This window comes from Bos taurus, chromosome 17 (assembly GCF_002263795.3).
Source record: "Bos taurus isolate L1 Dominette 01449 registration number 42190680 breed Hereford chromosome 17, ARS-UCD2.0, whole genome shotgun sequence".
NCBI classification, from domain to species: Eukaryota; Metazoa; Chordata; class Mammalia; order Artiodactyla; family Bovidae; genus Bos; species Bos taurus.
Window position 1 is genome coordinate 61,950,652 of NC_037344.1, and position 16,552 is coordinate 61,967,203.

General features: G+C 40.1%; 1 protein-coding gene across 8 annotated transcripts in view; it reads left to right on the forward strand.

Annotated features, from left to right (window-relative positions):
- Window positions 1-16,552, forward strand: part of HECTD4 (HECT domain E3 ubiquitin protein ligase 4) — a 170,620-nt gene that overhangs the window by 96,471 nt on the left and 57,597 nt on the right. For 6 of the 8 annotated variants that reach the window (XM_024977763.2, XM_015475527.3, XM_010814058.4 and 3 more), the window contains 14 exons: window positions 1,007-1,160; window positions 1,926-2,026; window positions 3,758-3,956; window positions 6,031-6,177; window positions 7,270-7,374; window positions 8,504-8,667; window positions 9,271-9,504; window positions 10,925-11,117; window positions 11,369-11,473; window positions 11,976-12,064; window positions 12,445-12,620; window positions 14,450-14,585; window positions 14,680-14,821; window positions 15,073-15,239. In XM_024977763.2, coding sequence (XP_024833531.1) covers window positions 1,007-1,160; window positions 1,926-2,026; window positions 3,758-3,956; window positions 6,031-6,177; window positions 7,270-7,374; window positions 8,504-8,667; window positions 9,271-9,504; window positions 10,925-11,117; window positions 11,369-11,473; window positions 11,976-12,064; window positions 12,445-12,620; window positions 14,450-14,585; window positions 14,680-14,821; window positions 15,073-15,239 — 2,112 coding nt within the window. The remainder of the gene's footprint in view (window positions 1-1,006; window positions 1,161-1,925; window positions 2,027-3,757; window positions 3,957-6,030; window positions 6,178-7,269; window positions 7,375-8,503; window positions 8,668-9,270; window positions 9,505-10,924; window positions 11,118-11,368; window positions 11,474-11,975; window positions 12,065-12,444; window positions 12,621-14,449; window positions 14,586-14,679; window positions 14,822-15,072; window positions 15,240-16,552) is intronic. The other 2 variants (XM_010814059.4, XM_010814061.4) reach the window with 1 other exon arrangement.

Here is a 16,552-nt window from a genome sequence, read left to right on the forward strand (position 1 = left end):
CATTAAGATTTCTGCTATGGTTTCTTGTCAGAGATGAGTTACATCTTGTGTTTGTTGATTATTTCAGTGTTGAGATGCTGATCTGAAACAGTGCCCTGCAGTGTCTCTTTTCTCTAGTAACGCTGTCTGTCCCATGTCCCTGTTTCTTGCCCACTCCCAGAGGGCAGGTGGGCAGGCTAGAGCTGCCAACAGTGTGATCCAGAAAGGCATTGCACTGGGGCTTGTTGGGACATGTCAGGTTCACTGTGGGCACATGGAGCAGGTCCGCCTGGGGAGGACACACAGTCTGAGAGCCGGGGAGATGTGAGGGTTCCAACCCAAGCATCCTAAGTAGTTTAGAGAATTTACATAACCCACATGTTTCTTGGGGTGAGTCACATACCTTCGTTCTTTGAGCAGAGGATGAGTTATTAAGAATAGGATTTTAGGTAATCATTTCACAATATATACATATATCAAATCATTATACTGTACACCTTAAATTTATACAGTGATGTCAGTTATATGTCAATAAAACACGGGGTGGGGGGAGAGCATGATTTTAAAGACAAATTAAAAATCTACTTGCCTCTGTCCCACATGGGAACCAGTTTCTTTAGGCAGCTGAGTCAGCGTTGTAGCCATTCCCTGTCTCCTTATCAGATATTCAGTGCAACACTGCACCCTGCAGCCCCAGAGCCAAAGGAACTTGCAGGTGGTAACTAGAGTACCTGTTTGCATTTTAGAACCCATTTATAAAGTGCTTCAAAGGTGCTATAAAATGCACCATATAAACTTGGTAGGGCAAAAAAAATCACAGTTCAAAGGTAAAATCTATTACTAGATTTCTGTTCTTTCCCTCTCCCTCGTGGGAGGTGGAACATTTGTAGACTGAATTGCTGAAACAATAAATGCTTAGCTAGTACCAGGAGATGCAGTTTAAGAGAATGTGTCAAAGAATAATGATAGTGGCTTCTTCTCATGCCTGAGAATTGATGAAGCTGTATGTTTTCTTGAACTTTTGTAGGTTAAAAGGCTTGGAACAAGTTACTAAGGCTACTATGCTTGGTCACCTTCTCCCAGTGTTACTCACTTCCCTGATGCATCCAAATTTACAAACTTTGACCATGGCCGATGCCCTGATGCCTCAGCTAGTGCAGCTGGTACTCTATACCAGTCAGGTATGGTCCGAAGATGTGCCAAAGTGAACTGCTCTTTGGGAGCAGAAAATGAAATAAAGGTGCAATGAAGCAAAACATGGTGTCATAAAAATAAGTTGAAATAGTAAGGGAAAACAGTTTGTTTGACTAAATTACTTACTGCATTCATTTAACAAATATTAATTGCCAGTGAACTGTAAAAATACTATCTATGGTGCGACTGAGATCCTTCCATTATATTTAGTCTCCTGAGCCTTTGCTGGATATTGGTAATGAATATAAATGATATGTTCCAGAGTTAAAATGATATTAAGTGGTCTAAGTAGCAAAGCATTTGTTAGTGAAAGAGAACAGACTGGGATTGTGAAAAGATGACTTAGGTGAGAATTCTAAGTTTGGCTCTAGTACCATCCAGATGGGCGTCCTTGATAGCTCAGTTAGTAAAGAATCCACCTGCAATGCAGAAGACACCGGTTTGATACCTGGGTCGGGGAGATCTGCTAGAGAAGGGATAGGCTACCCACTCCAATATTCTTGGGCTTCCCTTGTGGCTCAGCTGGTTAAGAATCTGCCTGCAATGCAGGAGACCTGGGTTCAATCCCTGGGTTGGAAAGATCCCCTGGAGAAGGGAAAGGCTACCCACTCCAGTATTCTGGCTTGGAGAATTCCATGGACTGTATAGTCCATGGGGTCGCAAAGAGTCAGATACGACTGAGCAACTTTCACTTTCACCATCCAGATAACTGACACATAAGCACTTTAGGACATGATGCTTTTGTGTTTCAGACGGCTTTGCTGCTTAAAACCCAGTGTCCTGTTTTTGCTGAGGTGGGCTGTTCCCCATGTGGTGCATCAGACCAGAAGGGCAGGCTTTTGCCGGATGAGAGGTAAGGAGCACTGCTTCCTGCAGGAACCTCTGCCATGTTTTCCTCTGGTGAAAGCCTACTACTCCCTTTGTAGTACTCACTTTGTGATTTTTTTAACTGGGAAAAGACAGAGACTTCAGGGTCAAACCTTTACAGATAATTAAGAGAATGGCTTTGGAGATTATAGGAATGGGTTAGAATAAATTTCCCTGCAGATCAAGAGATTAGCTCAAAACTGAAAAATTTTCATATACCAATGATGGAGATGTACAGCTTGACAGTTTCTTAAAAAGTAAAAATATATCTACCATGTTATCCAGCTATTCCACTTCTAGGTATGTACACAAAAGAAAAGAAGGCACAGATTCTTACAGAGACTTGTATGTGAAGGTTCACACAACAGCTTTAGTTAGAATAGTCCAAAATAAGAAACAAGTCCAAATGTCCATCAACAAGTGGAAGGGTAACACTGTGGTGTATCTGTGTAGTGGAATCCTACTCAGCAATAAAAATGAATGAACCACTGATATTTTCAACAACACAGATGAGTCTTAGAATACTTAGGCTGAGTGAAAAAAGTCAGAGCCCCCTGAGAAGTACAAACTATGATTCTACTTATATAAGATACAAAATACAAACTAATTTCCAGTGAAAGAAAATGAAGAAGTGACCACCAGGATTCCCATGAGGAAGGAGGAGACTTCAAAGGTATATACAGAAGGCTAAGCTTATCAAAATGTACACTTTAAATATGTGCTATTTATTATATGTCAATTACATCTCACTAAAGCTGTCTTTAAGAACATTGATCAGAAAGGAAAGACTTCCTGGTTTTTCTAGAGCAGCATGCTCTCTGGTTGAGCTTTGTGTGGCAGTAAAAGTCTGTATCTTTGTTCAGTGCTATTGGCCATGGCCACCTGCTGTTACTGACCTCTTTCTGAGTGGCCAGTGTGGCCAATAAACTGAATTTTAATTGTGTTTCATTTAGATTCAATTTAAATGGCCACACTTGACAAAGTAACCCCTACATTGGATAGCGCAAAGCTGAAACAGAAAAAGAATTCCCCGACAGCTGAGTTTAGGGTATAGGAGTTTGTATTCCATGATACAAACTTGGGCTGTGAAGACCCTGAGAATTGAATTACAATAGAGAAGAGGACCTTCAAAGGCACTTTTCTTTAGTAAAAATTACAGTAAAAGTAGTCATGTAGACTCATAGGATTTTTAACAGTTGGCATTTTAGTTATCAACAAGAGGAGACTGCAGGACCCTTCCTGTGTGATTTGGAAAATGGCCAGTCTTAAAGGCCCTTTACAGTATCTTTTTTCCCCTGAGGAATTTTAAATGAGAGTTGGCAAAGTGGTCTTCTTCTGGGTATGAATTTGGCTTCTCCCCTGAAAAAAAAGGGAGGAGGGGAATGCAAATATATTGTCTAACAAAGAAAAAAGAACCTTAAATATAGGAGTTTAAAAAACATTTCTGGGGACTTACATGGTGGTCCAGTGGCTAAGACTCTGCACTTATACTGCAGGGTGGGCCTGGGTTTGATCTCTGGTTGGGGAACTAGATCCTATATGCTACACAGTGCAGTATGGCCAATAAATAAAAGGCTTTTTGTTTGTTTGTTTTTGTTACAGTGTTGTCATACTGCCTATTGTAGAAAATTAAACCAAAATTTCTTAACCTTTCATATTTTACTGTGTATACCTTTTCCTTTCCTTGCTGTTAAGCTCCATTGCTTTCTGGTTTTAGAATGCTGGAAGAGAAGGAGGAGCCAGGGTTTCTCACTGGTTTAAAGATTCCTGCTCCATGGGCTGCTGGGAAGACTGTGGAAACAGTCCACCCTGTCAGAGACAACTATAAATTTAAAGAAACTGTCCACATCCCCGGAGCTCGCTGCCTGTACCTTAGATTTGATAGCAGATGCTCTTCGCAATATGACTACGACAAAGTAAGCAAGAACTGATTTAGTGTTGGTTTCACCTCTAATAAGCTGTTTTCTTTAGATGCTTCTTATTTTTCTTTGCTGCTGGTCACCATTCTTGACTTATTTCTGTCTGCAGAGATTTCTTAGGGAGAACTTTCTAAGATAATGACTTAAAGGGTAGTGACTGGCAGAGTCAGAGCCAGCACCTCTGCAGTCCAAGAGCAGTGTTTTAATGACATGTTGAAAGTGGACTTTTGTAAGCTTTCAAAAGTGTTGCATGCTGTTTACCTCTTGCCTTCCCTCTGTGCTTGGGATTCCTGTAGATGTGAGTGTCCATTCACTTCAAAAGGTCTCGCTGCCCAGTTCTTGGGGCTTCTCATGTATCTTTTGGGAGAAGGTGGCTTTTTATAGAAGGGCTTCAGATGTGCCTAGGACCGGGTTTATATTTATTTAAATTATTTGTTCTTCTTTGCCCTTACCTCAGAGCCCACACAGTTTGAGGAATTATAGTTTTTAACCTAGTGGCTTAACAATAGTAAGTAAAAGAAATCATTTTAGGGGTTGAAGTATTTTCCTTTGTATCTAATTGTTGCATTGCAAACCATTCTGTTGAGCTTATGTGGTAAGGCTAATACAATTGTGACATGTAACATACAGGTACAACTGAAGGATTGTCTGATAGTGTTGTATGCACACAGGGTTTTTTTATGTGAATTGTTAACTATCTGTTGTCTTTTTCTGTGATATGTATAAGGGCAAATGATCTTAAACGCCTTTAAGGGAGAGTTTTAGGTTAAAAATAGAGAACTTGTTAACTGTAAATACTGAGATGGTGAAACACATTACTGGGCAAATTATAGTATCCTCTTTCCCCCCTTATCTTCTAGGATAGTGACGATTCCCAGATGTCTAGAGGGGTTTAAGACTTGCCCCTAAAACTCACCTTAGCCGGAAGCAAGAGAATTTAGAAAATTCTTTAGTGGGTTTTTCAAAAAATATATCTCCTGGCATCAGTCTATCCCACTTCATAGCTCCTGGCAGTAGCTACCCCTATTTCCTACATTCATTTAATAACTATTTAAAACAGAAATGGAAGATGTTACTGTTTTAGTTGGTGTCATTTTGTTTCTCCTTTAAAAAAACTAATAACTTGCATCTTCTGATGTAAGCTAACCTCCACCTGCTGTAGACATTAGTATTAAAATGGAGGCTTAGGGAGGCTTACTACATGGATAAAAGTAACACTTACTTTTCCAGCGGTCCCTGGCTGGTGTCCCCCAAAGGTGCAGAAGGGTAAGAAATCATAAAGTGATGAAGCATCTAGGGCTTAAAGTGCAGCTTTTAGATATGAACTGAACTCAGCAGTGGTCAGAGTACATGTTACAAGACAGAATTTGGTATTTACAGAAGCCAGAGCCTTCTTCCTATGAAAGTATTTGAATGCCAAATGACCTCTAAATGTTTTTCCTGCGTGTTATTAATAGAAAGTTTGTTAACTGTGTATAAATGAATAGCTTTTATTGAAGAAAAATACTGATACATGAAAATTGACCCAAGAAGAAGCAGCCCCTTTTCTGACCCAAATTTTGTGTCATTTTCTTTTTATACCATTAAGCAACATTCTAAGAATACATGGCTTATTTTCAATTTGTTGCATCTTTTAAAATATTCACTCATTAAATTTTTTTGACTTTTGTTGTTGTATTAGCTATAACCATCTTACCATCTGTATTTGCTCACTTTATTAATTTGGGGGAGGATTTAAGGGGCAAACTGTACCTGTCATTAATAGGCTATATCTCATTACTTAGAATTAAAACAGATTTAAAAAAAAATATGTACAGTAGCTGAGTATAACTTATTTTAATGTGAGGTCCCCAAGCCAATTAAATCGTGCTAATATTTGTTACTACTCTGAGGCTACCCTGTAAATACCAATGGCTGATTGCATCTAAACCAGTATCAGTTGTACCTAAAGAAAAAAATCAGGAAATATTAGTTATAATGACCCCAGTGCCTGGTTATAAATGTGTTTTTAAACAAACATTTTTTTGCAGCCTTTTTATTTGTAGATGTTGTTTTTGTTTTTCTTTTACAGTCTAACAGTATATTTTCTGTTTTGAAGTTGGTGATATACGCGGGGCCTAACACAAACAGTAGGAAGGTTGCTGAGTATGGAGGCAATACACTGGGATATGGCAGCCGTAGTGTCTTAGGAACTGGTTGGCCGAAAGACTTGGTGAAGGTATGGTATTCAGGCACATTCGCTTCCTAGAAAAGAAAATGACCTTGCATTCCTCATGGGCCCAAGTATTAACTGTAACTCTAGAGAAAATTTGCCATGGGGACTCTTATTGAGGTGGGGCTCTTAGATAGGCCTTAAACTCACTAGAATGAGCTTCCTTTCTTTATAAGACATCAGACCCCTATCCACTCCAGAACTTGGATCTTTTCCATAGGTCGCCCCATGGGCTGAGGTTGTCATAGCATCTTTTCCCTGGCCATGGAAAGGACAGCTAGTTCTTCCTACTCACTTGTTCTCTAGACTCCCTCATGAGGGGTGTCCTAGAACCACAGAGCTGTTGCCTTTTTAAAATACGGAATCAGTGTTTTCAAATGAACTGGGGACTTGAGAGCAAAAACAATGATCCATTCTCAAACTGATGAGATTGGAGCCATGCTTTGTAATGTGGGCTTCAACTTGAAGTATGTCTATCTAGAATATAAATATGAACAGAAATGCCCACTTAGACCTGCAGACCTCTCCAGAGTCTGTTCCCATAGCTTTTATCTCAAATACATTACATACCTGCTTTAATTCAGCCACAGGCAGCAAGTTACCTCCAGATGGGTAGCCCAGATGCAGCCAGATTCAGATTAGCACAAGACTGAATTATTTTCTGATTTCCTACATTTTGTCTCTTACTCATGTTGTTGGTTCTACAACACAGAGTATGGTCTTTCAGCACTCTCTCTCTGTTCTTAAAGACATCTATTTGCCCACCTTATTGGCACAAGTGAGGTGGTAAAAGTGGAGAGGGGAAGGCAGAAAGCACAGAAACCTGGGGAATTTATTGAAGTTAGGCTCAAGATTTGATCTTTACTCTGGTCCCACTGTTGGGCAATTGTGGCCCATTTCATAGATGCCTCATTCCAAAAGCTCCCTGGTCAGGAAAGACAGCTGAGAGGGGATGGAATTTGAATCAAAAAGCAAGTGAGGAAAGGAGTGAAATATTGCTGTGTGGTCCTTTTCGAAAGTAAATCTCTAAAATTCATTGCTCTCTTGCAAATTGTGTGTTTTGTTTTTAAAGTGCATTTTCCCCCCTTAAATTTTAAGGTGGAAGGAGATACAGTCACCTTCTCCTTTGAAATGAGAAGTGGCCGTGAACACAACACTCCCGATAAGGCTATGTGGGGCTTTGCTTGCACAGTTCGCGCTCAGGTATTTGAACCTAACCACTGCTGTGGGCAGAATGTACTTTTTCCTGTGTCCTTGGTTACATACATCATATTTGCCTTGGAAACAGGGCAGAATATGAGCTACTGTTTCATCCATCTCTTCCACTTGGCTATAGTAAAACCATTAACAGAAGTTATAGTTTTATGGAATAAAACTAGCTAAGACCTAAAATCAGTATAGCACCACAGAAAGAATCCCTTGTTAGGGGCCCATCTTCAAAGCCTGGAGAGGTGGTCTGCTGCTAGCATCTCTCCAGAGGGTGAGGAAGACTCGAACACCTGATAGAAGTAAGCACTTGGATTCTGCTTTTCAAAGTAGTAGGATTGGATTCTTTTTATTCAGTTCCCAAAGGCTCTTCTTGCCGGTCTAGATCTGTCTGTGCTTATTTACTCATGTTATACTCTGTATATAGCTTAAATCTACTCCTTCTAATAGTGCCAGTTACTTTCCTCCCAGGAATCTGTTTAAATAAATTCTTCTCCCACATGGAAAAAGAGAGGAAGAGAGAGTAGTAAGAGTTCTCCTAACCCCTCTAGTTGACTGATTTGTATAACACATTTTAGCACTGGGAGGTTGCTTAAGTTTAACCAAGCCAAGACTCTCTAGAGTGGGATTATCTTCTAGAATGTAAGCTCCATGAGGGCAGGCATCTTCATTTTGTTCTCTGCTTTCTCTCAGGCACCTAGCACAATGGCTGGTACACACTAGGCACTCAGTAAATGTTTATTGAATGAATTCAGTGTAATCATTGACAGCATCTTCGTTCAAGCACAGGATGGAGGTGACAAAACACAATAGTGATTTATACCTAGATAGGTATAGCAGAGAGGAAGCTATCCAAAAAATCTTGCATGTGTTTTGTGCTGTTTCTAATATGGAGTCTTATTGGCTCTTCTCTCTCCAGAATTGTGTTGAGACTTCACTCTGTGGTCATTCCAGTGCCACCATCTATCTCCTCATGGTGTTGGGTGCTGTCTCTGTGTCCCGTAGCAATGATACTTGATGCTGCTCTGTGAGCCCTCGTGGTTGGGGACAGTGCAGCGTGATGCAGCGCAGGTGACGTGCTCCGCCGTGTAACTGACCAGTGCGGTTTGCCCTGTCTGCATTGTAGGAGTCTTCGGAGGATGTGTCAGGAGGCTTACCCTTTCTGGTAGACCTGGCTTTAGGTCTATCTGTGTTAGCTTGTTCCATGTTAAGAATCCTATACAACGGACCAGAAATTACCAAAGAAGAAGAAACCTGTCAGGAGCTGTTGCGGTCCAAACTTTTACAAAGGTAACAAAGGCTTCAAATCCAACTGGTTTTGCTCACAAAGGAAAGAGGACTTTATGTGAAAAACTTCTTTTAGTACATTTCCCAGCTGACTGGGCCTACTGCCTGCCAATCCTGTGGGTGGGTATCTCTGTGTCTAAGAAATAAGATGAAAATTACACCAAAGTGCCTTGTGGTCCTTCCTGTACTAAATGTGAAATTGCAGCCTTGAACTGTATAAGCTTTTCTCCAACCCAAATATTGTATAATTAAATTAAAGGATCCCCAAAAGGATGGGCAGATGGAAATAAAGCAAACAGAGCAAAATGTTTATTCTAGAATCTCAGCTGTGTGTATTTGTGTATTAACCATATATTTCCTTCAACTTTCCTATATATTTGAAAGTTTGCGTAATAAAATGTTGGGGAGCAGGCAGAGTCCCAAAGATGGGGTTTCATTTAATGTTCATTTTTCTTAAGCCTCTGGAGGAGGTTTGATGAATAAATTCTTAGCACATAGTGTGATCCTTCATGTGCTTAATATATCTGTTACTTAAGTTACTTAATATATCTTAAGTAACTTTCCAGATAGAGGAGGAGGTGAAGAATCTCTTTTCTTTATGCTCAGGTGCCAGTGGCAGGTAGAGGCCAACGGTGTGATCTCCCCTGCCCTTACTCCAAGCCCATCTCCACTGCCTCTGACCATCGAGGAAGACAGAGAGTTCACTTACCCGTCTGATGTCCTCGTGCCTCCTGTTGGAAACTACTTTGACCTGCCCCGGATCAGGCTGCCTCCAGGAATCATGATAAAGCTCAGGGAAATTTCTGGGCGTGCTAGACCACAGTTTAGACCAAGTATAAAGTATGTTGCTGTATAGCATTTTATTTTCCCAATGAAAAAATGTTTAAACAAGTGAAGGAGATGTATTTCTTTTTGTAGTCTAACAAATTAATCTTTCATTTATTTTTATTTTATTTTTGCCCTACCAACTAGCACACAGGATCTTTGTTCCCCAAGCAGGGATCAAACCTGTGCCCCCTGCATTAGAAGCATGGAGTCTTACCATTGTACCACTAGGGACGTTCTTGAACCTTTAATTTTACATGTACTTAATGGAGAAGGCAATGACACCCCACTCCAGTACTCTCGCCTGGAAAATCCCATGGATGGAGGTTCCTGGTAGGCTGCAGTCCATGGGGTCGCTAAGAGTTGGACACGACTGAGCTACTTCCTTTTCACTTTTCCTTTCATGCATTGGAGAAGGAAATGGCAACCCACTCCAGTGTTCTTGCCTGGAGAATCCCAGGGACGGGGGAGCCTGGTGGGCTGCCGTCTCTGGGGTCGCACAGAGTCAGACACAACTGAAGCGACTTAGCAGCAGCAGCAGCAATGAATGTTAACCAGGTATTGTGGGGAGTACCCCAGGTGGTATTCCCGGTCAACAGGCTTCAAAGTGTGGGCTCTCAGTCAACAGCATTAATATCACTTGAGAACTTGTTAGTTCTTGAGCCCCATTTCACACCTACTAAATCAGAACCTCTGAAGGTGTGGCCCAAGTTTTCCATATGATTTTGATACAGGCTAACATTTGACAAGTTCTAGGTTTTTCTCAGGTGGTTTAACCTTGTACTTTAAGGAGTCATGGTAGTCATCGTGGTTTCCATGGAGTCTAGAGGCATTTATTTATTTTCGATGCCCAGAGAGATGCTAATGGTCTTTAGAATGTGAGGTCTTACAGTGACAAATGTCTTTGTGGTATTCTTGCTTAAAGTCAAGTCTGTTTTGCAGGCCTGTTCTGCCTTCTGAGGCAAGATTGGCCATTTCAGAGAGAAAAATTTAAAGAATAGATGAAATTTAATGTGAAAAAATACAAAAGCACCATTGTTTTCAGCCTAACATCCATACGCCTAAAATACTATGAACCATAATACTGCATAAAATGAATTGGCAAATAAATGGTGCCAAAGATCTTTTATTAGCATTAGATCTATTCCAACTTTAATATAACTCCAGCTCAAAATTTTACAAATAGTAGAAAATCAAGTCTGTTTAATTTGGATTTTCAGCTTCATTGGCCAGTGTCGGTTTTACCTGTTCAATATATTAAGTTTTTGCCATCTTGTTATGAAAGCCATCATAATGTTCATGCCACTTCATTGTGCTGAAGATGGTATGGTGAATATTTAACATACTTACAGTGACATTCTCCCATCTATAAAAACACAGTGTTGGTACACTTAGAGCATGGCACGCATCTGACTAGTTTCCCTTGTGATCACAGAGAAGTAATTCAGCCAGATGTGATGGAGGAAATGGTGGTATCATGTGTTATTAAGCACTTGAACTTAGTTGATGCACTGCAGTCCCTAATAAATTTCCAGTATCAAGAAGAACATGCTGAGGAATATGATTTACTGTGTAAAATCATGGGAGAGACATTTAAGAAACTCAATGCCATGGAGAGACAGCTGCAGGTAAGTAAAAGTTAAAAGCATTTAGATGTCTCTTATAACTGTTGGAAATGACATCTTTCCTAAAAATTTAATGATGTTTAAAAAGTGATCTGAAAAAAAAAATATTGAATGAGTATATTCTGTAACAGAAACTAACATAGTAGAAAAAGAAGTATCTGAATTTTAAAAAGTTATTGTGACTAAAATTTCTAAAGTCACAGATTCCTTATTTTGCATCTAGTTTCATGTTGTTTTCTATTTTAATATGTCAGAGTGTTGCAGAATTGGAACAGAAATGGCAGAGTGAAGTTGATGATGCCATGCAGGGGAAACTGGAGAACAACATGCCTTTCTTCTATGATTACCATTTCAATGAGGTGAGCAAGTTGTATGACTCATCACTGGGCATTGCTGTTGTCATATTAAGTCGGCCAAAAAGTTTGCTCAGGTTTTTCTGTAACAATAAAAAAAATGTCATTCTTAAAATGTTGCATACCTCAAAATGTACCCAATCTCTAAAAAAGGTTAAATAAAGTTGTTTAGGTTAACATGTTAGTGATACAAAGAGTCAGTTACTCAAATTATTCAACTGATTAAACAGTTTTATAGAGCAGTTATTATCATTGCCAAATTCTGCTTTCAAGCCTTTTTTAAAAAAGACAAGAGTTACAAACAATAAAGAAATCCCTGGAAAGTAGTCAATGCCATTTTTAATCATTAAAATATCAAGTAGTAACTTATAAATGTGCTTCTGGTGTAGAAACATGGACCAAAGGTGGGTTTTTGTCCCTGAAATTTTCTGTTTCTTGTAACACGTACAGTAAAATTCGGTTTTTGCAGATCCTGCATACCATCTTTTCTTGATTTTTCCTTCTTTAGAACAAAATGAAAGAACTAGAACTTTTGTGTTCAATGAAGGAAGTCTCCTTTGATGGAAATGATCTTGAAAACATGGTGCTATCTCTGAGGTTAGTGATGTTAGTAACTGTAAAGCTAATTTATCACCTTGATGCTCAAAATAAAATGCAAAGATCGCATCTCTTAACAGATATTTTAAAAAATATTATGCATTCACTAAATATTTTAGAGTTGAAACTTCTTTGGTATTTGGAAATTTTGATTTTAACCTTCAAGAGTTAGCATATAGGCATCTAAAACTGGGCAAGAGGAACTAAAACTGGCTGCAGTTAAAGCACTGCCTTCCTTGGATGGGACAGGGAGAAGGCGGGCAATGTTTATCAGGTTACTTCCATTTCATTTCTCCTCTGTCTTCTCATACCCTTTGTGATTAAACACTGGTTTTGGTAAACCAGAGGACGACTAAATGCACATCAGTCTTTCTTTACAGGGAGAAGTTCCTACAAGAAGTGAATTCTCTTATTCAGAAACCCTCGCACCCACTGGCTAAAACGAAGACGTTAGTGAAGAGTCTAATGAACCGAGCTGAGCTGTTGCTGCACGTCACCATTGCAGCCCAGTCTGGCCTCACGAGAAGCATCTCAGGGACCCCCGCGGAAACACCGGGTACTGCTGACAGCAAGCCCTACAAGGCTCTCTACACTAGTCTGTTCATAAAACATACACTAGCTATTTAAAAAAAAGAAAGAAAATAACTCTTGTGTACTTGTAGAAAGGAAAAAAAGGAAATTTCAATGTTATTTTGCTTTTTACTTTTTCTAGCCAAGAAATGCTTTCCATTGAAGTCATGTGGTACTTTGTGAGTCATCTGAGCATTGGGGGGTGCCTTGTCACCTGCCTTGTTTAGTTTTGGGGGAGCATCTAAGGTGTGCAGTGACATATATTTTTATTATCCAGTGATCCTCACTTTTAGATTATAGATTATCGTTTTCATAGTAACATATAATTAGTCAACTTTGTGAATTCTGTACTGCATCATATTTTCCTCTTGAAACTGAGTTTGCATTTCCTCTTTAGTAATTATGTGGAATCTTCTAGCATACATTTGCACTATTAATTTTTTTCCTGGTCACATTTTAATTGTTAGCCTGAGAATACACTTCTCAGGGAAATCAATGAGTCTTCTTACTTAAGTCAGATCCACAACACTGGGCAGACCCCATAATAGCAAGTGTTAATTCTCACTCAAGAGAATAAGTCATAAACATGTTCTTAAATGAAGGACTCCGTGTTGTCTAGCCCCATTGCCTGATGGACACTATGGAACAAGTGAACTTGTTTTCATCCCAGCTGACTACCTAGGGCTCTTCTCACTAGGGACAGAAGTCTAGGATGACTCCTAGGTTTCTGATCTCAGTAATAGGGTTTCCCCCCCTGAGAGCATCAAGGGAAGCTTTCCAGACATGAGATAATGATCACATGCCAAGGTGATCTGCTGTGCCACGTCTCTGGCCGTATTAGCCTGAGTTCATTAAAGGCCCCCCCAAAAGTTTCCCACTCAGTAAGGCCAGTGATGCTTTCCAGGAGGCTCTTGGCACCAGAGATGATGAACCAGTAGTTTCCTAAGAGATAATATTATAATTTTTTTTTAGATTGAAACTATCTAACTGTTCTTAAGAAAGATTCAAAATGACCTCAACTTTCTTAACATCTTTTTTCTTAGCTGATCAGCACATGCAGTTTTGTCTGCTTCCATTAAAGTATTCTTTTACAAAACACCTATTTCCTGGATAGGAGCCACATGTCTTATAGGAAGGGCCAGTCAGATTCTAGGAAAAGTGTAATATTTAGTCACACCAGCTATGATCAAAGCAGAGGTTTCACCAAATGGCATTAAGTCAGCAAAGTAAATCCAGGATTAAAGGGGGATCAAAGGCCATCTCTGAAAAAAAATGATCTGCATTTATTTGAATTAAGATTATTTGCTTCCAGAGACTATTTTCTCTATCCTCTCTTGATTTTTAGAATCCTTATATTAAAGTTAACAATGGGAATTCCTTGGCAGTCCCATGGTTAGTACTCCTAGCTTTCACTCCTGATGACCCTGGTTTAATCCCTGGTTAGGGAACTAAGATCCCACCAGCCACATGGCCCGGCCAAAATAAATAAAAACATAAAGTTAACACTGTTAGTTTATGAAATTAAATGAATTTTTCAGGTTTTTTTTGGAAACCCAATTTAATAAAAGAATGTGGTTTTTCAAGCTGAAGTAATATTTTAACCTTGGTATTTGAGGTTTAAACCTCGGTTTTCAAATTTTTTTAAAATTGGCCTAAAAATCATCTGTGCATGGTGCTGGCTGGTTTGGGGGCCAATTTCCTGGAAAGCGAAGGTACTCTTAGTTTGGTGGTTCCTTGTTGGTTTTTGCTGTCGCTGTGTCATTCTTACAAATAGGACAGCAGATACGTCAACCTTCTTCTTCCTTTCTGTTCCAGCTTGTAAATCAGCCTCTGAAACAAAGGTGATCTCTCATGCTGTGCGTCAGCCTGTTTTCCTTCGCAGCATGTCGGCTCCCTCTGACCTGGAAATGATCGGTAATGAAGATTTGGAATTTACTAGAGCAAATCAGAGGTAAATAGCTGAGGGCCAAGGTCGGATCCCCCACATGCTGCCACGCACGTTCACCACAGCACACTCCCTGAATGGGTCTCTTGTTTGGCCATAGGCGGCGCCACGTGACCAGCCACCGCAGCAGCTCCTTCACACTCCTGCAGTCATTGGCCATAGAGGACAGCAGGGACAAGCCCACCTACAGCGTCCTGCTGGGGCAGCTGTTTGCTTTCATCGGCACCAACCCTGACCAAGCTGTACGCCCATGTTTTTTGTTTGTTGGTTTTGTAATATTTATTTGTTTGAGTGTGCTGGGTCTTAGTTGTGGCATGCAGGATCTAGTTCCCCAACCAGGAATCGAGCCCGGGTCCCCTACATAGTGAACTGGGAGCTCCAGCTGCTGGACCACTGGGGATGTCCCTGTACATCACGTTTTGCTAAGTAGCTGAGTAGCGCAAGAGGTGCTGTGACGGCAGGAGTCAGGTGTACTTCCTTCTCACATGTTCAGGTGTCCAGCAGCAGCTTTCTTCTGGCCGCACAGACGAGATGGCGGCGGGGAAACACCCGCAAGCAGGCGTTGGTGCACATGCGGGAGCTGCTGACGGCTGCCGTGCGAGTCGGGGGAGTGACACACCTTGTGGGTCCAGTGACAATGGTCCTGCAGGGAGGACCCAGGTCAGTTGTTTCTGTTAGTTTATCCCATCCTGTCTGGAATGGGCAAAGGCCATTGCAGAGATTCCTCTTGGGGCCAAATGTTAGATCATGGTGTTTGCTAGTGTTTTCCAGTAAAATTATACATTTTTCTAAAAATGGTACAGGATAGAATTAAAAAATTTACCACATGTAACAAAAAGTAAATTCTCCTGACCTTCCTTTTCTAAATTCCACTATTATAGTTGTTTCATCAACTATACACACGTAAATAGCTATTTCATTGTCCTTGTATGCTTAAGTGTTTGTGTGTGATTTTTTTTTTTAAACTCAGTTCAGGTTATATTTCACGTGCCTTATTATAATCAGTTGTTTTCCTCAATAAATTTTGGACATCTGTATCTTTTCATGTTAATATGTATAGCTCTGCTTTATAGCTTTTAAGACCTTTTACAGAGCTCTATTGTATGCTATATTTATTTAACTCCTCAGCTGCTGATGAACACATGGGTTCATTCATTCTCTCTTTCACTCTCTATCTTTTCTTTTATCCCTCCTTTCTTCCTGTTTTGTTTTGCTTTTCTATTAACAGTAGTGCTGTAGTCAACAACCTTATATACCTATATTTTTGTATACTTTGGTGCTTATTTTTATTGGGTCAAATTTCTAATAACATAATTATAGATATTAACTTTGAGGAAGGGTTTATAACTTATTTGTGAGGAGTTTTTCTATACTAATGCCCGACTGGGCTTCAAAGATACTTAGATAGACATAGAAAAGGCGTTCTTGCGAAGACTGGACTACAACTGCTGGAGGCTGCTTGTGCATCCTGACAGCTCTCAGGAACTCTGGCCAAGAAGCAGAAGCAATAGCTGGAGGGAAACATGAACTAAGAGCTAACATGACTGTCTTGAGAAAAATTTCTGTGTCGATCAGGAGAAGCCAGGTTATTTTTTGGAAACAAACAACTCCCAAAATCTCAGTAGCTTAAAAAACTAAATTTTAGTTTTTGCTCATGTCCCTCACAAGTCTATCTTGGCTCGTGGTAATTACAGAGAGCTTGGGACAGAGGAGGGGACAACCATCTTGGAAAGCTGTCAGGCCCCTAGTCAGAGCTCTGACTCATTGGCCAGACTAGTCACATGCCCACCCGACCACAGCGGTTCCCAGAAGGCGTAGTGAGTTACACTAATGATTACCACAGCTCATTTCCAGAACTTTCTCTGTAACACTGGCAGCATTATTCCTTTTCCCCTCATTACATTATATTTTCCTCGTGACATTATTAACGCCATATGTCAGACATTTTAAAAAGTGTGGAAAATCCCCAAAGT